Genomic DNA, 22,325 nt, shown 5'->3' with positions numbered 1-22,325 from the left:
CTGTTTGTACTGAAATCCGAAATACCGCGAACCTTGCCGTAGGTATTTACCAAACAATGCTAATGCACTTACGAAATAAGAGCTGACGTAGTATAGTCCACGGTGGCTTATGCAGTTTGTCTGTTGAGACAATACTGCCACGGCTAGTCACCATCATCATTCGCAGCCTCCTAACGTCCCACTACAGGGCCTCGTCTCTCATAGGAGATACGGTTTTAAAGCATAGATAGAATTCGCAGAAATACAAATGTATTAAAGCGCACGATTTGGCGGCCTTATCGCTATATAGCGATCTATTCCAGGTCACCAAAGGCGTAGAAGAAAATGCTATAGATCCTTGAAGGTTTCACCACCATTCTTATTTCTGCCGCCAATCATCATTTATGTGTTTCGGTCTGAAGGACGTGGTTACTGTAATTAAATGTTCCTTGCATACCCTGCGAAGTATTGCTCTGTGGTAGACAATAGTTTTCCTCTTACCATCTGGTGAGGTGGGGCATTATAATAGATCATACTACTACAAAACTCTTTAGATAGAATAACTTTAATGCAATAAAACAACACAAAAAAAACAATGACCTAAGAAATAGGGTGCAAAGGCGGCCTTATCATGTAAGTGATATTTTAAAGGCAACCTTAGCGTAACTCTTTAATGCTAAACTCTTACTCTTCTTAGCATAATTTTAAATTTTCTGTGCAGTGGACATAATATACAGACATTTATCAAAACGCTTAAGAAATGAAGAATAATCCAACATTAACATATACAACAATATCCGCTGCTTTGTAATTTTATAAACGACATCTAATTTATCAAACTCTGACAAGCAATAGATACGTAGAGGTGAAACAGCACATAAACAAACATACACTGCTAACATATTAACCCATAAAAAACCGGACAAGTGTATGTTGGAGTTTCGTGGAGGGAGTTCCGATAATATAGATATTTTTTGTCTCTCAATTCATTTTGGGTGTGATGTTCGTTAAAAAGAGGTTGAACAGAATTTTGTATACTTCTGAAATATTGTAATTAAATAAATAATAAACTATTTATTTACGTATACCTCAATATAAACCCCTCCATTTTATCATTTGGATACAGACTAATCATCCTATAAGGGTTTCGTTTACTGCACATTTATCGTTGACTGCGACCCATCCTAGCTGCGCATGGATATAAATACAAAAAAAAGAGAAATTAGTGTCATGTTTAATAATTTTTCGGCGACTTAGTTGCATAATATTTTTTCTTCTTATAAAAAAAACTTAATCAGTTCTTCATTAATTTAACTTATCTCTTTATATTTTAATTTAAACCATTTGTGTTTTTTTTACGATGGTGAGTTAGCAGATAAAAAGACAAACGAGGCAAACAACTTTGTTTTATACTACGTAGAGGGCGAAACGTTAGAATGATGGCTCAAGTTTCCAACCATTATGAAACGCTATGAAAAAATGTTTGGTCAGCTCTTAGACTACTTAGTCATAGTCAATCAAGCGAGTTGATCTTTTGGACTGCTTGTATAAATGTAGTGCAGCGGAATCGTTGCGAACTATAGATCGCTATGTTGATAAAACTGTGCGTTCACCCCGTCGCGCCGCGCAGCAAGCAACTTGGGTAGGCCACCATTTCCACATTTAATAATAGAAAACGATGGGTGTTTTGCCGGAAAACTAAATATGGAACGGTACTGTCTCGTGTAAACGCAGTTCCTTTCCATAGTTCCTAGCATATAATAATAATTATTATAATATATATTATATTCTCCATTTTTAATTTATAATTTCACTGTTGAAAATGAAAAAAAAAGTATATAAATAAATGATAGAAATTATAAAAATAATAATCATGTATTTGAGATTTGTCCATACATAGATTGTTAGTATATTAGTAACAATTTTTACTTAACACTAATTAGTATTGATTAGTTTAAATAACAAAAAAAAATACACATACAAAAAATACATAGCTCGAAGATCGATGAACGTTGGTCTGGTCTCAAGGTACTGGAATGGCACCGGTAAATACAGCATTGGTTGACCTCCAACGTGGTGAACAGGCGATATCAAGCGAGTTGGTGGGAGCCGCTAGAAACAAGCGGCCGATACTATATGTGCCATACTATATTTTCAGATGAAAAGTATTAATGTTAAAAGATCTGTGTACAATAGAATTGGCACCAGCTTAGGTTTAGTTTTTGTGTAGTAACGAAATAGCATTGAACATTTTACATGTTTTTGTGCAATTAACATAATAAAACCAAAACCCGTCATAGCGTAGCGTAATCATTGTACGTTTTAGTAGTTCCTTAAACTCGCACGTACCTAACTACATATCTATTACAATTTAAGAATTATATATACTACTAGCTGCTGCCCGCGACTTCGGCTGCGTTTGATTTTGGTTTTTGATGTGGCATTCAATTTGGTTGTAGTTCTAAAAAAATTTAAAGTATTCAGTATCGCTAAGCCTTAAATGAGGGGTTTGCTGTTGACAACTGAGGAGTTCTGTCCTCTATCTCCAACCACATTCATCAGATCTACACAAAGTTTGGGCAAAATTACACATATTATAACCTCTATAGTACAAAAATAATTATTTAAATCGATTATAGTTTGTCGGAGTTATGGTGTAAAATCGTCAAACACTTTCATCCCCTCTCCCAAAGGAACCGAGCTAAATGTCGAGATAAAAAGTATCCTACATTACTTCAAACACTTCCAAGAATATGTGTACTAAGTTTCATGAGGATCAGTTAAGTAGTTTTTGCGTAAAAGCGTAACAAACAAACTTACATTGACATTTATAATATTAATAGGGATAGGGATAGAGATTTTAAATAAAAGCATTTAGTCGCAGTGGAGCATATACATTTTATATTCTTAGACACCTGAACTAGTAACAACCAGTCGTCATGATAACCAAAACTATTCTAAAATACATCAAAGACGTTATTATCTTTAACAATACACTGACATTTTATGTACATAGATTCATAGATATCTTTCCTAGATATAAAATAGCCTATTAACCCTAAAACGCAAACTTTCTTCATGCCTAATATGGACATGGTAACGAACAAGGTCAGACAGTCTAGGCATAGTATCGCATTTATATAGAATAATAGAGTGTGGATAAAGTTATAAAAGTTAAGTAGCATCATCTTATCAACCCGTTACCGGAAGAGGGCACGGACCTCCTACAATGTGAAGGGTGTAGGCCGTAGTCCACCACGCAGTGGCGTGCACTTCATACAAGTACAAAAGCACTGCCTACCATTTTTGTATGTCTCATAAAGGAGAAGCATTTTATCATTTCATACCATCTTCCTTCTTTATGCTTCCCATGATCAAAAACCCTGTGCACGCACGGACTCCACACGCCTTTGAGAACATTATAGAGAACTCTCAGGCATTTCCTCACGATGTTTTCCTTCACCGTTGAAGCAAGTTATATATAATTTGCTTACAATTAAGCAAACCTTTTTACTATATATATATATTAAGGAAAATAACATAAATAACGGTCAAATGCGAGTCGGATTAGTACATCTAACCAGGGGTTCAGTGCCTACCTTAAGCAAAAAAAGATGGCCTATAATCTTAATAGACAACTCTATCAAAATACAGAATATTATTGTTTATTTTACTGTTAAACCGTTCAAACTAAGTTTGTTTAATATATAATGTAAAATACAGTATTTTTCTTTAAAATAAACATATTTTAGAATATTTACATTGCAAACTTCAGAAATAAACCTTTGATGTATTGCAAATAAAACAATCTTATAATATCTGATTTGTTAGCCCCATTCGTTTGCATTTCTTTTATTGCAAGGTTTTAGTTTTAACTTTATCAAATTTTATTTCTTGTACCTCTATATAAGTACAAGAGTCAAAGCATTACGAAGAAAATAGTGTGCGATTTTGGTTCGTTCGGAATAGCTTTATGGGTTTCTTTGCGACCGATTGGTGCAGTGGGAATCGACCCTGCTTATTGAGTCCTAGGCTCTGGGTTCGATTCACAAAACTGAAACGTATATCTGTATAAAATAAGCATTTATGTATATTAAAAGATCACCTTTAGTGATAAGGGCCGCCTTTGCACCCTAGCACTAAATACTATTATTGTTTTCCTTGTGTCTACCTATTTTTTGTATATTGGATATTCGTATTCATTTTTTGTATATTCGGAGCTAAACGTGTGTAGAGGCATGTACATGGCCGAGGATCTGTTTGGTGTGGAGTATACGGATTACAAATTAAGCTTAATTTTCATAATAACCTATTTTTTGTGTTGCAATAAAGTTTTTCTCTTCTATTCATAAAAATATTCATCAGTCATCTCAAACACAAGGTACGCTTACTTTGGGGCTAGATGGCGATGTGTATATTGTAATAGTAATTTTTTTTTTATTTATTTATTATTCATTTTTTATTTTGGTACGTAACCCTAAAAACTGATTGAGTACCCACTTGTTTATTTAGTTATAGTCGACAAGGTAACCTTGATGGTTCTTGCATTTATTAGCATCCGTGCAATAAAACATGTGTCTATAATGTGTTACATACATAATAAATAAGTCATCATCATCATAATGTCAACCCATTACCGGCCCACCACGGTGCACGGGCCGCCTACAATGAAAGGGGTGTAGGCTGTAGTCCACCATGCTGGTCCGGTGCAGATTGGTGGACTCCACACGCCTTTGAGAACATATTAGAGAACTCACAGACATACAGGTTGCCTTGGAATATTCTCCGTTGAAGCAAGTTATATTTAAATTGCTTAAAACTTAGAAAAGTAAAAGGTGCGTGCTGGAATTCGAATTCGGCTCCAGGAAAGTGAAACCGAAGTCCTAACCACTGGGCTATTACCACCACTTTAATGTGCTTAAGAGTTGATGTCGTAACGCTTCAACCGTAACTTTACATCCAATAAGAACGTTCAGGTAAAGAATAAAATAAAACAGACATTTAAACATTTTTTTAAATTTTTTTGTTTTTATTTAGTTTTGGACAGCATTTTATGTGTTTAGTACAATTTGATCCGTTCCGTAGTGGGTAAGAAATTATTACATTTTATTTTTTAATAGCACAGGCCGTATGTATTTTCGGAAACTCTCGTTCACAACTTCAGCATTAAGCGGACTCTTGGAGGCTTCCTCCATCATTCGTTCATACACCCTGCCGTCGTAAGCACCCAGTGTTGATGATAAAACCTGTAATCACAAGAAAAAAAATTAAACAATAAACGCCATAAAAATATTTTACTAAAACTATTTTTTTTTTTAATTTTTATACACCGTCGCTTTACTGCAATGGTAAGTGATGAAGCAGCCTAAGGTAGAGCGCGCTTGCCTAGAAGATGCCTATTCACTATTGATTTGAAGGTACTGGTATTGTAGGTACTGGGGAAAATGGACGCTGGAAAGCATTCCAGATCCTAGCGGTGCGAATCAGAAACGAATATGCGAAGCGCTTCGTACGCGTCCGCGGTATATAAACCACGTAGGGATGCAGATTCGTACGATGCCTCAGGGTTCGATGGTATAAACGTAAGGGAACTAGATCCAACAGTTCTTGAGCACACTCTCCGAAATATATCTATAATATACAAATCAACATACATATTTAAAGAATAATAATTACGTATCGGATGATTAAGAGAAACGAGATAACTGTATGGGCTCCTTAGCTTATTGTTAAACTCCAAAAACATCCTTATTGGTGAAATTTAAAATCGCTATTTCAATCTACGACGATTTTTTAAGAAGACGTCTTTTCATACACCTAATAAGATTGAAAAGGATCTATTTTTACAGCTAATCGATCGATTGGCTATGGTTTCATTTTGGTTTATAAGTTTGTTAAACTCCAAAACATCGTTATCGGTGAAATATATAATCGCAATTGCAATCTTCGACGATTATTAAGATGACGTAATATTAGCATCTATTCATATACCTAATAGGATTGGAAAGGATCAAACACTGATAAAAGTGTTATCCGAGAGCTAAAGGGAATGCATGGACTATGGATGGTAGATAAATAAATGGACAAAGATATCATTGTTAAATTTTGAAATCAATTGTATGCACTTGCTACTAATGAAGATAATATACCTAAATTAAAATGTAATAAATCTAGGGGTGAACGACCTTCTGCAGGGTTCATACGGGTGGTATAGCCCACTATAACAATTCAATTATGTCAAAAATCTAATTGTCGTGTTGGTTAGCTAGGGCGAACAGGAAGGGCACACAAACAAACACACTTTTTTTTTATATTTATAACTTGCAAACGAGCAAGTGGGTCACCTGATGTTAAGTGATCACCGCCGCCCATAAACATCTGCAACACCGATGCGTTGCCGGCTTTTAAGGAATTTATTTATCCGCCCCTTGAGTAACCCTAGATTGTATTTTTAAGGAAACACATCGGATGGGAGATTGTTCTACAATTTGAGGGTGCGCGGCAGAAATGATCTGGTATTTCGAATAGTAGAAGAATACCAGGCATCCAGATGAAGAGGGTGGAATTTATTTCTACGGCGTGAGGTGCGGTCAGAGAACAGGGAAGGAGGTATCATTGCAAACAACTCTACAGAACACTCTCCATTATAGAGTCGATAGAACACACAAAGGGAGCTAACATCTCTTCGGTGTCTCAGGGACTCCAAACTGCAAGTCAATTTGGGCCAATTTTCGCATCCTACTTCCTACTAATAATATATATCGAATTGTTCATCGCAGGGAAAACCGCGGGGCGCAGCTAGTTTAGATTTTAATTCTATACTAAACCTCTGTCGTCATTACCTCATCTCTGATATCAAACGCGTCCACAAGCCCGACTGCATTTGGCCTGATCAACGCAAGCAATTCTCCATATCGCGACTGAAGTAGTTCTATATCGTTTCTTGATATTGTGGAATACTGAAAAATTATAATGGAATACCATACGTGTATAATTCAAGTACATATTTGTTGAAGTCTGCGGTTCATAACAATAATACTACGACAATACACACATCGCCATCTAGCCCCAAAGTAAGCGTGGCTTGTGTAATGGGTACTAAGATAGCTGATGAATATTTTTACATACATAAATACTTATAATGTACAGATAAACACCCAAACACTGAAAAACTTTCATGTTCACTACAGGGCAGGGCACAATGAGAAAGGTTTAAGGCCGAAGACGTTGGCCCAGTGCGGATTGGTGTACTCCACACACCTTTGAGAACAACAACAAAAATCAAACTTGTTCAAATTTTCAGGAAATCTAAGTTTGGTGGAACTTCGGAACCCCGTTTAGTTCATTGCAATCGGTCAAGCCGTTCAAAAGTTATAAGAGGGATACATACATACACACACACACACACAAAGACAAATACACATAAGCACAGATATAGACCCATAGCAGATCAAGGGTTCTTTGAAAGAATTTGCTACGGGCCCCGCGCTTGCTTACTCCGGCACTGGCCCGCCGGCTATCACCGCTTCACAGCAATACTCTTAAATAAATAAGCATTAGGTATGCAACATTTTCGGAGGTAACAAAGTTAAAACGCTTACCAGTAACAAATCGCCATGTTTCTCTAAAGCCCAATACACCAGATACAATTCACCTAGCTGTTCCAATACTACAGCTAAATTAATGGACACGGTATTACAAGTTTGTTTGGTGTCCCTCCAAAATAACTCACATAATAGTGATCGAGTATAGACCTGAAATAAAAAAAAAATGTTTATGTTCTTAGATACCACTACATATCAGCCTAGCAGTTCGGTATGGAAAAACAGTCAGCACTTTCTACAACATTCCACAATCATATTTTTTACGTATAATATTTTAGTATACGTAAAGATTTCTACTTATATTCTAACGATCGCTTTGGTGATCGCTGTGGCCTTATAAGTAAAAAAATTATAATTTCGACAGTTGGCCGTAGCTAGTTACCGACCCTACATGTAGGGCCTGCAACGAGGACGTCGAGTCCATGGAGAATTTGCTTTGTGAATGCGACGGATTGGCTAGAAAGCGGTTGGACCTCTTGGGAGTGGCCTATCCACAACCAGAGGATTACTGTGCCTCCAACCTAAAAGCTTCAATCAAACTCTTAGAGTGGATATTTGAAGCTATTTAGGGTGAGGGGATAAAAGGACGGGGCGAGCACAAAAGATCCTGGAGGGTCGAAGTGCATCCGCTGAAGCGAGCCTCATTACAAGATAGATAGATAGTTACCACCATGCCACCAAAGTCATGCCACCAAGCTACTTAGTTCTGACGGATACCGTGTAGTTAACGATTAGGATTTTGGGCTTAATATAACTGCCATATCGCTTACAGGTTAGCCCGCTACCATCTTAGACTGCGTCATAAATTTTCACCAGGTGAGATTGCACTCAAAGGCTAACTTGTAGTGGCATGTAAAAATAGTAATTTAAAAAAATACACTAATACTAATAATACTGTAATTATGCTAAAATTATAATATATTCTGTAAAAACTGTTATGATGTGACTAAACACTTTTGTGATCTTTTCTGTTGTGTAACTTTATGAAAATTGGCTTTTAATATGCACTTATAATGCGTATTTCTGACTTATTTTTCCATAGGTGATAGTTATAATTTAGTGCTGTTACAACCCAAGCTACTGGCTGCATATTGCTGTCGTATTTCCGAATTCATATAAATATTAAATTATCAAATAGCAATAGCGACCTATAAACCTGGTTTCAGCCAGCCGGTTGGCTTTTAGCAGCGAGATAAAATAACTGCGGCTCGAATAAACCCTTCTTTTGGGCTCCGCAACAAGTACAACCCAAGTAAATAGTTCATATGGATATTAAAAAGTTTATAAATTATATACTACGCGTAAATGAAATCCGAAATAACACTTCAGAAGCTTTAGAGGTACATTATTTACTGTCTCTGAGTTTTTGAGTAAACCTTTGTAATAGTATAAACTGAAAGAAATCAGATACAGCCCTCATCACATGCAAAAGCATGTGACTCCTGTCACATTATTAGATAAACGTCGCGTAGCGTCTTTTATCTTCAATATGGTTGTCATAAGTAAACACTTAGAATGCGTCCAATTAGTTTGTATGGAAACATATATATGTTTATTTTTATTTAATATTTTTACAGGATAATTCCTTGTGAAATATACCTATGGGCCCAAAGGTATATTTCAGTATTTTTCATCATTTTAACAGTTTTTTTTAATTCCGTTACACGTTCCAAATAAATAAATTGGTGTTAAGAATAGTTGGTCTTTTTTTTATAAACACCGAACTTACTGCTCTAGTATATTGGTGTCAGAAGTGGGATGTGGAAGGTTAAGGTAGTGACGTGCATAGAGGGTATGCACAGGGAGTGCAGATGATATAGAATAAAGAAAATCTCGAGTACGAGTTAAAAATACTTAAGGGTAGGCTTTTTACAACTCTTACAATGCCTATCCTTAAGTTTTTTACAACTCGTACTGGAGATTTTCTTCATTTCATACCCTGTGGATACCCTCTATGCACGCCAAAAGGCTGAGGTTAATTACATATTGCACTCGAAGATTACAAGATCATCCTAGATCAATACTACTACTACTATAAAATTGTATTGGCCCCAACCTCACTAGCGTCGGTCAACTGAATAGAGGACAAGTTCCAAGCTTCCTCAGGATCGAGACCATTTCTAAGATGACGCTGAAGCGTATCGTACGAGGTTTTGATTTTCCTGTAAAAGTTAAAACACGTGAATAAATATTTGATTGCTTTTCTTCTTCAGGTTTTTGTTACCAAAATGGTGTTAAGTTTAGCACCACTTTGGTAACAAAAACCAGACTTCGTAATGGTCAGAGATGATGCTCGTTTTACTTTAAAAAAAGAAAAGAAAAAGTGTAAGTATATGTGTCAAAATGGAGAATCGAAATTTCAAAACGAGTTTCATTGTGTGAAACTTTTTTCGGTATAATAAACACCTAGCCGTTGCGGCTACGGTAAGTGCACACCGGTTGCATTGTTAAAAGGGCTTCGCTCGTGTGATCTAATATGACTGATGTACCCTATATTTTCACTGAAAGATCGAGCGCAGTGAGGACATATTAAAGTACCATCCACATAATTATACATTATGTTGGAGTGTGGTTTTATTTTAAGATGGTCGCGTTTAAAATCGAGTTCACTTCTCCTTCGATTTCCAAATTCATCAGTGCAGCGTTGCACAAAGCATCTCCATTCTGTTCTTATATGAGCAAGGTTTACCCAACTTGAGAGAGCGTTATGTCTTTTCAGAACATCTATTTTTGCGTTTTTATGCAATAAAAATATTACTGACTTCAACGGTGAACGAAAACCTCGTGAGGAAATCTGCATGCCTGGGAGTTTTCCATAATGTTCTCAAGGGTGTGTGGAGACCACCAACCCGCACTGGGCCAGCGTTGTTGACTACGGCCGGTAATGGATTGATATGATGATGATGATGAAAAATTAAAATAATATAATAGTTTATACCCCGCAGCAATGTCTTTGAAGCCATTGATGATACCTTCCGGTGAGCTTTGCCACTGTTCATAATTTCTCTTAATGTAGGCACCTAAGAACGCAACATTCGCTGGCAAAGGTTCGTGCTCCAATGCGTTTTTCCAAGACTTCATTAGATACCTGGAAGCATTGCACGATATATTTGAGTTTTTATTATAATAATGATGCCAATTTATTGTACAAACATACTTACAAGGAAATCCGCAACATCTGGATAGTGTTTTCCAAAGCGGTGATAGCCTAGTTGCTCACAATTCGGTCTCCCTTTGGGGGAACTGAGTTTGCGTTTTGGATTTACGTGCGTTTTTAATTTCAGCAATAGGATGTCACTTGCTTTAATGGTGAAGGCAAAGATCGTGAGGAAGGAAAGCCTGGCTGCCTTGCCTTGCCTTCTTCTTGCCTTGGAGAACTATAACTTACTCACGCGTGTCAAGTCTAGCAAGGGTGGTAGTCAAGGGCCTAATAGCCTAATATGCCTAGCCCTTCTCATTCTGACAGAAAACCTGTGCCCTGAATTTGACCGCTAATGGGATGAATGATGATATACATATACAAAGGACTGATGGTTTTGAGCAATGCTGGGTAACGAAGTATAGGACTGTAAACAGTTATTTGAGACGCTAGCTTTAACCCTGTATTCCTGAGAGTTATACGCAATGTTCTCAAATGCGCGTTAAGTCTACCAATCCGAACTAGGCCAGCGTCTGGGCGTGGGTTAGCCTAAGCCTTCTCATTCTGACAGGAGACGTTGGCACTGCCCTGCCCTGTTTTGGCCGGTAAGGTGTTGACGATGAAGAGCACTTATTACGGTTGCTTTGTTTCTAAAGGTCATGCCGTGATGCTAAATAGCCTATTACCTTCATCAAGAATTGGGCTTTTAAAATCCAACATGTTATTCCAGAGATATGTATTTTATCGTACCTTGCTGTCTGCAGCATCAGCACCGTATACTCTCCCTCGTAGGTGATGGCAGCAGCGGTGTAGTTGTAGATCTGCGGCAGGTTGGAGGACAGCAGGTACCCGTGGCCGCCACAAGCCAGCCTGCATTGCTCAACCAAACTCGTAGCATCTCGACTACAGACGGCTTTCAAACAGCAAGCGAGGGAATGGAGCTGATGAAATATTACAATTTTGTAACAGAAAAAGCGGTTATCAATTCGACACGTACCTACTTATGTATAATGTTACAAAGAACCTAGTTACTTAAAATTCATAATCGCGCGTGAAAACGCAACGTTTATTTACCAACCTAATACCTACGAAACAAGAAAGTAATTACTAGAATACTCATAAAACAAAATGTTTCTTTATCCTTTCTTCCTTCCTTAGGTTTAATTTCTGTGTATACGAGGTTCTAGGCCTCAGATAAGTGGTATAAAAGGGGGCGTACGTCGATACTCAGTCAGTCTGCTCTGAGAGCGAACTGAAGCATCTACTTAGTAGAACAAATAATCAAGTGGGATACCTAGTGACCTCGGCTACCGTCCGAATGGAAAGCTGAAGTCCTAAACATTAGACTATCGCTGCTTCTAATTTTCCAATTAGTAATAAATAATCTGAACAGGATGTACTTGGTGACAGAAAGCCGCCTTGCTAATATATTGTCAAAAGCGATAACGATGTAAAAGGCCCGTTTGTTAAACACGATGAATATTAGTCTCAATCTGCCATAATCCGGGAAAACACAGGAAAATCTGTACGGTTTACATCAGTGTTAAGTAATACTTTGCAAAGTCAATATTTCCTGTGTCGGAGCGAAACCTGCGTAGAGAGTAGGTACAGTGGAAGATCACTTTGATCTGTTCTCGAAAGATTGAAATTGTAAATAACACCCTGCAGATTTTCCTGCTTTTCGCGGACTATTGCAAATGATGCTTAAAATTAGATTAGTATTATCAGTTAGTATATATTAGTATGACATGAAATTCCGCAAAGTTACGCCTGCTTCTATTCAATGTCTGTAGAATACAAAACTTGCCTCAGGAAGTTGCTCCATATTTCCCTGGTGGATATCAGCAGTGACCATCCTGTGAGTGTTCCACATCCATAGTCCCACCACCCTGAACGCGTGACTCGAGGCGAGGCATATGAACAACTTGTGCTGTTGGCTCACATAGTCCAATATTTGGCATTCAGGCTCGCTGCAAATATTGAAAATCAATGGCGTAAACTAATAAAAATCATTTTATTAGTGATCGATGGGCGTAAATTACCAATAATGAGAATTCTAACGCTGCAGATGCGAGGTTTTATCACATTTCCTTAACCTTTCGAAATAATTAATTTTGAAAACCCAAACTGGTTGTATAAATGCGAAGGTATGTTTTTTATTTGCTGGTAAGTATTTACAAACAGCGAAAAATTGAGAGAATTTAAAAAAAAAAAAGATAAAACAATAATGCAGAGAGATGTGTGTAATTTTTAATTTAAAAACGTTAGATTAGATTAGACGAGTGGTTGGTGGGTCGGTTCGACCGACATCGGATCGATGTAGTTTTCTAATTCTAAATAGACATCATTATGATCATATCAACCGACGGGTATCCACTCCTAAATCTTCGTCTTGATTTCCAAAGGCTATGGTGTGTCGCTGCTAGTCCCTGTGAAAAATTCGATGGCCAGTGTAAGTATACCTAGTAGGAAGTCGACCAATATTGCGCTCTACGGTTTGTGTGGCTATACCAAAACTTCGGCATCCTAACGTCCATAGGTCTCCAGACCTATTTGACCTTCACATTGCTTCTGTAGCTTCGCTTTCTTGATAACTCTGGTACATCTATAGACTACCTAATTTCTAATTTGATTTTGAAGCAATACTCCTACTTCCGAGCATAGTATTTTTCATCGCGCATTGAGTGACTCTGAACTTTAAAATAGTGACCATATCTTAAAGTCCTAAATGCATAGTTCATTTGCCTTAGAGTAATTAGAGGTATTCTTTAATCTTCGAAGTACGTACTCGGATTTGATCTGTGACTGATGTCTAACAGCGGAGTAGCGGACAGCTATGGTTGCGGCTCTGGACAGTTGGTTCGCCAGGTCTGTTATTAGCATCACTCGAGTTAACACCATTGAGCCATACGCGAGCTTGTTGTGCTTCGGTTTTACGTACGTGCCATCCTAAAATCATAAATTTATATAAGTAATGTCCCTAGGCAAAGGTCTCCTTTCTCTTAGTAAATATATATAATATGTAAAGATGGATCTGGGCTGATCTTTCTGCTGGCGTGTCTCAAGGCGGTGTACTATCCCTTAAACCGTTTTCTATCTTTATAAATGAAATCTTCAGAGTATTATCTTCTCAAAACCATCTCGATGGAGATGATTTACAGCGTATAGACACGCAGCAGCTACTAATCTTACAGTAGATACAGCTTACAACTCTATGAAACCGCACAGTACTGCCGTAAATAAAGACGCATCAAATTAAGAACCATCTACTTACATGCACCATCCTCGGGCCACTAATGTTCTACAAGTGCACTCTTCAAACATGGTGAGGACGTAATTGATTATGAAAATTTGTGATAACGACCTCGACCAACTGCTAAACATGATGAAGGCGCGTGGGTTGACAACGCCAAAGTTTGGGCTGATACTAGAGACATTTTGTGACAAAGAAACACAATACCATTTTGCTACCGTAAAAGGCTAAATATGATACATTGTGCCCAGAAATGTCAATAAAGTTGGCTGACTCAGCTACTTTTATAAGTCTCAGTTAAAAATAAGAACTATATACTTATTACTTACTCTCAGAACCTGTACATTTTTCATCAACATATTGCTCCTTGGTATTCTACAATTGTCGAAGCCAAGGAATCCATTATCGGCAGTATTAAAACCCATTTTGGGTCCAATTTCACCAACTTTGATACCAGGCAATGGTTCGTGAGTGTCATAGTCTCTTATCTGCACTAGGAATATATGTAAACCATGGCATGTTCCATTTATACATAGCTGAGCCATCACCAAGCAAGAATTTGCAGTTTTGCCCACTGAAAATAAAAAAAACTATACAATAAAACTAAACAAACGACATCAAACGCCTGAACGTCACTGAACGCCGCTAGACATTGAAATTTAAAAAATCCCTACAGAAATCATATACAAAAGTAGACTGTAATAAACGTGTTCATCGCATTTGGCGACTTTTTTTTGAATGCTCTATGCCCATGCATGCCTGGTAAACTCACTCATATAACTTGTACCCGCTGCAACGGCTGTTGGCCAAACTTATTACGTTACCTACCCTTTTGAGTAATTGAAGCAAAACAACAATGAAATAAAAATATAGTAATATCGAAAGAAGAGATACCGTATTTCGACCTTGTGGTAAATACCGACGGCATTAAGACAGCGTCGTGACGGTGTATAATGGTTATGCACCCTTACTTGTACTGTGGTCAGTAACGCTCCTTTACTCACCATGCACTCACCGCACTATTAATCTGTATAGACAGCTTTGTCGGTCCTCTGTATACTATACTAACATCATAGAACTATCCGTATACTATAATTACTCTACAGTACAATAGAATAAAAAACTAAAAAAACGTGTGTACTTACGTACACGCGCGTGTTAGGAAATAGGGAATTATAGCACTTTATCTATGATAAACCCGATGATTATATTAAATATATCAACAAATCATAGTTTGTATACTCATTGATAGTGTATTGAAAATAGAATAATGGCCTTTAGTAGACTGTCAAATAAAAGTATAGGATCTATGGCGGGAGACGCGAGTTTGACAAGATAGATTGGCGGCAAAGAAAAGTGAGGACGGATTTAAATTAATGAATTGAGAATAGAAGATTAAGTAAAGTATTGTGGATAGAACGTTACAAATTGGGAATAGATGATTTATAATGGAAACGACATACTTAACGAAATATTGTTGTGGCAAAACAAGAGTCGTATATACTGGTGATGGTGTTGAGATAAGTTGTTAAAAGTTGTTGGTACTATGGTTGTACCTGATGTTGCATCAGATAAGTATATATCATCTTTTGGTTTATTTAGGTATCATATATGGAGCCCTAGCATAACTTTATACCGACAGTTTATGTAGCAGAGGTTGCTCTATACAAACAACTTGTTCCAAAAGTCCTGATGTTATAAGTGATAATAGTAGTTATGTTCGACCTGTCTTATATGTCTTGTATCAAAGGGCCTAGCGTTATTACATATGACAATGTTGTAATTGTGTTTATAAGTTGTTTTAATTGATTGAATAAAAGAGCAACGGTAGAGTTTCTTGCCAGTGGTCTTCTCTGCCGAAGACAGCATTCCGAACTGGTAGTAGAGTCATTTGAAGGTAACAAGTAATATCAATTATAGAGAAGCCTAATATACAGTATTAGAGTCAGTCTAGTTGTTTTATTTCACTCCTTGGGAAGTCAGGTTTATAGAGTACAGACCCATAACACTGCTCTAAAGCAGGTTGGTGGGCTTTAATGATGTCTTTTATAAAATGAATACTTTAATATGAGAAACTAGGTATTTAGCTTCAATAATACTGTTAATTAATGAAAAATCTAAGTGCCATCCTGAACATTGTTGGTATTGAAGTGAATATCTGAATACCTTGGCCTTCCATTCTTTATATTTTTTTAGTACGCGCGCCGCGCGTCGTAAAAATTTACTCTCATAATTTTTCCCCAACGTGCCAAAAGAACTATAACTTCAAAAAAACTAAAAAATATTGTACGTCGTACTTACAACCGCCTGGCCACCATTTGTAAGAAGTCAATTTAGGAGTGTTTAGTACGAACTCGTCAGTTTCTGGGTCGAACGTTGCGGTTGTTTCTATGCCTCTAAGATGTGATCCATGTCCCAGCTCTGTCTAAAAGATAAAAACAGTATGAAGAATACATTAACCAATTTATAACACTAGCACCTATTTCTTTTTTAATCTTAGTCACAGAGTTAAGAACATACAGAAACCGTGTACAATACTAATATTGAGGCATCAAAAACAACTTTTTATTCCACTACAAGTTAACCCTTGACTGCAATCTCACCTGGAGGCTGGTGGTAACTGGTAAGTGATGATGCACTCTTAGATGGTAGCGGGCTAACCTGTTAGGGAGTATGGTAGTCATATCTATATCCCTAATCGCTAATCGGTTATATTATATCCCTAATCGGTTTCTACGCGACATCGCACCGGAACACTAAATCGCTTAGCGGCACGTCTTTGTCGGTAGGGTGGTAGCTAGCCAAGGCCTAAGCCTTGTCCCACCAGACAAACCAAACAATATAATACCTGAGCATAAGTGCCAATCATCTTGGAATCTGCCTTAAGCCACTCGGCCTGCTGATCTGCGGAGGCCTGAGCGGCAATGGCAGACCAAAACAGCCCGACATGTATAAGAAGCGGGTTGACATTACGAAAGATTCCGTCTTGAATAGAGTAAATGTTCGTAGGGCTGTAAAATAAATCAGCATGACCTAGCAGTTCCAATGCCCGTCTCCAGAATACCAGATGGAAAACAGCTATCACCGTGATAAATTTATTTCAATCATTTTTAGTTTATTTCATATAGTTTGATATTATGTAGGTACATGAGACCCTGTCAGGGAGTTACAACCATAATTACTTATTTTTCTTTATTCATTGATACACTAAAAGATTGCAATAATATAATATTAAATAATAACATGTTACAAAATAGAATTTTTAAATTAAATTAAAATTAAAATGTCAGTCAGATATTGGAGTTAGGCATGTCAAAAGTTATTGTTAATCGTCAGATTGTAATTATTTAATTTTATATATCAAATATATATCTATTTAATTCAACGAATTAGTTTGGCCATCCAGAGGGGAAATGCTGCCAGCATCTTAGGAACTGTGCCTCGCTGCGGTGGTTTCGAGGACGTTTTAGATTTTATTTAGTTTTTAAATAGTTTATTTTAGGTTATAGTTATGTATTAATAAAAATTATCTTTTAGAGATAATCAAATAAATTTATTTCATATATAAAATATATGAAAAAAAAAACGTATTGCACCATGTAGGTTTTTTTTTAATTCCAATACACTAACTACATACGTTCTGTGCTCGGAGACTTGCATGCTGCTCGAATTAAACTCACGTAAACAACGTAAGATTATGAAGGCTTTTCTTATTGCATTCTCATATCGTTCTTTGTGGCTCAAGTACTCTTCGGGTACATCATCCCACAGCTCTTTTATATTCAAAATATAATCATCTAGAAACAAAACGTTTTCGTAATCGATGTATCGTGAATCGTCTACAGTTAACATCAAGCTTAATTTATTATATTGGATAGAAGCATGCGTTACTTTGGGGAATTCCATGTTATATTATGAAAATTTAGCCTAATTATCTATACTCCGCGATAAGCAGGAGAATCTGTATGGTGTAATTTATAATTTAGTCAATCCTTATTTATTTATTTATTAGTAATTCAACAGCGTTACAAATTATTTTGGTTAAGGGTTCATCTTATTACTAATATAAGGCCAAATCTAGATTACAAATATAAACTGTGACAATTAAGCAATAGGTGCAACTACAACATATACAAAACAATCAGTTACGATATTCACAACAGCATGAATGAGTGTGAGTGGGTGTGAGTGTGCGTAAGTGTGTGCGTGTGTGTATAAGTGTGCAAATGTATGTGCTTGGGGTCGTGTGTGAGTCTTCATTTATGTAGAAGTGCAATCTTAAATATTTACTCCACACAAAAGAGATCTTTGCCAATGTAGGGTACATTACGCACGTTTCGCTCCGAAACCGGAACATCCTCAGGAGATGTTGACTTTACAATGAATGATTGTTAAGTTGTTTCTTTTCGCGGAATAAAGCAAGCATTAATATTATGAAAACTAAGCTTTAGTTTTCATAATATTAGTTTACTATTATTTATAGGTTTCTGGGGTTCTACAATATAAGTATATTTCGGATTCAAAGCACATAGATTTGTCCCTGGGAAAAGCTTCAACGTAAGTACTAGTAAAGCTTTCAATAGCAATATAGTAATAGTGACAGAGCTCATCCGGTGAAGTTGCATAGCCATGCTTTTTTCTACCGCAAAGCAGCATTGTATAAGAAAGCGTGCTCAAGAACTGTTTGATCTAGTTCCCCCCTCACCTTTTTACCATCGAATCGCGACGCACTGTTAGGATCTGCATCCCTACGTGGTTGATATACCGAGGACACGTACGCAGCGCTTTGTATCTACGTTTCTGATACGCACCGCATGAATCTAGAATGCCCTTCCAGCTTCTATTTTCCCCAGTACCTACCATATGAGAACCTTCAAATCAAGAGTGAAGCATCTTCTAGACAAGCGCGGTCCACCTTAGGCGTCATCATCATTTACCAACTCCACCAGCCAAACCGTTGACCATCTATTTCGGGAATGTCCCCGCTTCGGAAATGAGTTCCTTTGCGGGCACCTTGGGGTGTCCCCCTATGAGCTGCGCTCTCTGATGCGAAAAAGATCTGCCTTCCAATCTTACACCGACATGGTAAACTCCATCCTGAGTGACCTCAAGCGATTCAACACTACTTAGTAGATTATACATTTTTAGTAATAATTATTATAAGTGTGTAAATTTTATAGTTTATGTTTATCTATGGTTATAGGAAGAACAGCCTGGCCGATGTATCAAATCACAGAAGCAGGGCTGTACTTTTCTTTTTCAAAAATTGTATCTTACGAAACTGTTAATTATAAGCATATAAAATAAGATAATGTAAGAAAACTAAATTAATAAAAAAAAAAAACATTTACCAAGGTGAGATTGCAGGCAAGCGTACGAATATGTACCTACATTAAAAAATATATATGTAATGGTGCAAACATATATCTTAATGAAAAGGTTGCCTGGAAGCAAGCCGCTCATCTCACAAAAGATAGAACAAAGATTGTTAAATGTAAAACGATGTTGGAAAAGAGCAACTGCTGAGTTTCTTGCCGGCTTCTTCTCGGTAGAATCTGCCTTCCGAACCGGTGGTAGAGTCACTACAAACAGACATACTCGACGTTTCAAAAGTGCTTATATTAGGCCTACTTGAAATAAATGAATTTTGATTTTTTTTTAATTTTGCAATGCTGTGTTTCTATCTGAAATATCGCGTGTTGTGGCTGGTGTTATTACAGGCAAATGAGGCTTAACACCTAAGCCTCAAGTCGATGGACACAGGGCAGCGAGTTGCATGAAGTGTTTACGACACTCTCTGGGAGGTGTTGCTCTTTTCGTAGGCGACGGTTTTTCACCTTCTGCCATTGCCAATAAAAACAACTACGGGTCTCCCCCCCCCCCCCCCTCACACACAATGAGAAGGGGTTAAGGCCGTGGTCCACCACGCTGGCCAGTGGGGATTAGTACACTCCACACACCTTTCAGAACATTATGTAGAACTCTCAGGCATGCAGGTTTCCTCACGACGTTTCCTTCACCGTTGAGGCAAGTCATATTTCGTCATATCATAACGCGTCGCCAGAAGCCGGAAGTTACTAGGGGAGAGGCACGAAAAGAGGGAGAGAGAGAGAGAGGTGAAAGCGCAATAGGTAGGAGCAGAGGGGGCCAAGTTCGAATCCCAGCACGCACCTCTATCTTTTCTGAGTTATGTGCGCTTTAAGTAATTATGAAATAATATATATTTTTTTTAAATAACATTACCTATATAATGAATATGGACCCTGACATACGGACGGTAGGACGGAGAGAAAGACAATAAAGCTAAACAAAAAGGGCTCAATTTTATCACTATAAACAGAACCCTAAAACCTTTTAATAAGGACGGACGGAAAATATTATGACTTCATAAATAAAATTAACCAAAGGTCACAGTAGATGACCGCAAACAGTTCATAAGTATTTGAATTTCATATTGGAAACAACACGTTTTACTGACTATAATTTTATAATCTACTAGAATTGCCCCGGTTTCACTCGCAGTATTTTTAAAAGTAAAAACATCCCTACAGATATTATAAGAGTACCGTTTGTTAGTTTTTCAGTAATGTATTCCGCCACTGAGGAAAGATTTGACGCGGTGTTTTCCTAGAGTTGATTGTCCTACAGACAAAGAAGTGCCCTGCCAAGCGATTTGACGTTCCGGTACGATGTCGCATAGAAAAGATTACAGGTTAAAGGTTCGGTAGCACTGAAGTCTTTATAAATATGGCAACAATAACGTATTCAGTATAGATATAAGCCTTAAGTGAGGAATTTGTTTGTCCGTTGAGGAGTTCTGACCTATAACTCTAAACTTATTCTTCAGATCTTCACAAAATTTGGGCATAACTAAACTTATAGTATAACCTATCTAGTACAAAAAGAGTTATTTGAATCAGTTCATATTTGACGGAGTTATGGTGTAAAATAGTCAAACACTTTTATCCCCTCTCCAAAAGGAACTGAGCTAAATTTCGGAATAAAATGTATCCTATGTACTTCCTACCTCGTAGTAGGAACTCAAATCGTGCAAAGTTTCATTTAAATTCATGTAGTAGTTTACGCTTTATGTGCGGCCTTAATACAATCAGACAGTCAGCCCTCCAAAAAAAATATTTTGAATGTACAGAATTCGACCCGGATGAACGCTTTGTTTTCATGGGATAAAAAGAACTTTATTACGTATTTCTCCGTCCTTCAAACTAACTCTATTCATAAAATCAATTTAATTGGTTAGTTACGACGCAGCATAAAGGAAGAACAAAGAAACAAAGTTTTAAACACTTTCGCATTTATAATATTAGTAAGGAAAAGGATAGGTGCACCAAACGTACAACAATCATGCCCAAACTATGCATACATGAGAGACTTAAAAAAAAACTTGATCGCTGCAAGTGATCAAATGAGTGCCTGGTCGAAATGTGAGCACTCTATCCCCAGTGCGGATTGGTGGTCTCAAAGATCAATTTATATGAGTACAATAATGTCTACAAGTCTTTAAGAATAAATACTTAAATTTTGAAGTTTGTACTTAGTAATTACTTACTTTATTAGCATTTCAAGATGGTTTACAAAAATGTTTTTTGAAATAAATACTTGATTAAATAAATAAAGAACAAACCGATGAACTTCCTTTTCATAGTATTTTGTTCTCCACAATCAATAACATGTGTCAATTCTTGCATATCGAACGTGCATTTCTTCCTTTCATTTAACAAATCTTCATTAATTTTTTTACTCATAGCGATATTATTGTACACTGGACGGAATAAAAACACGTATTACTGATACACGATATTTACGAACCTTGTACACTGCACGGATTGATACAAGTAATATATTGATAATTCGGAATACTTACAACGTGTTAGTCTAATTATTCAATAAGTATATTCATGAGGTGATTTTTATTTTATATTGTATTTATTATTTACATTGTCGAAAGAAAGTTTCCTTGTCTGACTGTACAGTGGATTCCAATTAATACGTCATTCGTTGGTTTTTGGTTACTAAATTACGAACGTGCGTTTGTTTGGATGTCAACGGATTGATATCATTTTGAAATAGAGTTTATATTCTGACTGAACACTGATATAACCATGTCAAAGGGCAGGGTTTTTCAGAAAAACCTTTTTTCCCGAATTAACCCTACCTGGAATCGAACCTATTAGTTCCACCGTTCGACATTAGCACAAAACGTAAGTATTTTATTAGGAAACTCTTCAATCTTCATTCTGTAAATGCTGAATGGATTTCAACGAATCTTTGTTTTTAATGGTTTCGGAATGAATGCCAGAAAAACCGAATAATATTCCGAAAAACCAACGAA

General features: G+C 36.9%; 1 protein-coding gene across 1 annotated transcript; it reads right to left on the bottom strand.

The window, feature by feature from the left end:
• Positions 1-5,001: 5,001 nt before the first annotated feature.
• LOC120630285 (probable peroxisomal acyl-coenzyme A oxidase 1) lies at positions 5,002-21,803 on the bottom strand. The gene is made up of 13 exons (XM_039899467.1): positions 21,618-21,803; positions 17,613-17,772; positions 16,824-16,986; positions 16,277-16,400; positions 14,305-14,549; positions 13,511-13,671; positions 12,530-12,692; positions 11,473-11,663; positions 10,522-10,671; positions 9,640-9,745; positions 7,581-7,733; positions 6,822-6,938; positions 5,002-5,225 (listed from the first exon to the last, which is right to left on the bottom strand). The coding sequence occupies exons 1-13, from the start codon at positions 21,736-21,738 to the stop codon at positions 5,079-5,081; spliced, it is 2,001 nt and encodes a 666-aa protein (XP_039755401.1). The 5' UTR covers positions 21,739-21,803; the 3' UTR covers positions 5,002-5,078.
• Positions 21,804-22,325: the final 522 nt, after the last annotated feature.

The sequence above is a fragment of the Pararge aegeria genome, chromosome 2, assembly GCF_905163445.1.
Source record: "Pararge aegeria chromosome 2, ilParAegt1.1, whole genome shotgun sequence".
Classification (NCBI taxonomy): domain Eukaryota; kingdom Metazoa; phylum Arthropoda; class Insecta; order Lepidoptera; family Nymphalidae; genus Pararge; species Pararge aegeria.
This window is presented reverse-complemented; position numbering and strand designations above follow the sequence as displayed.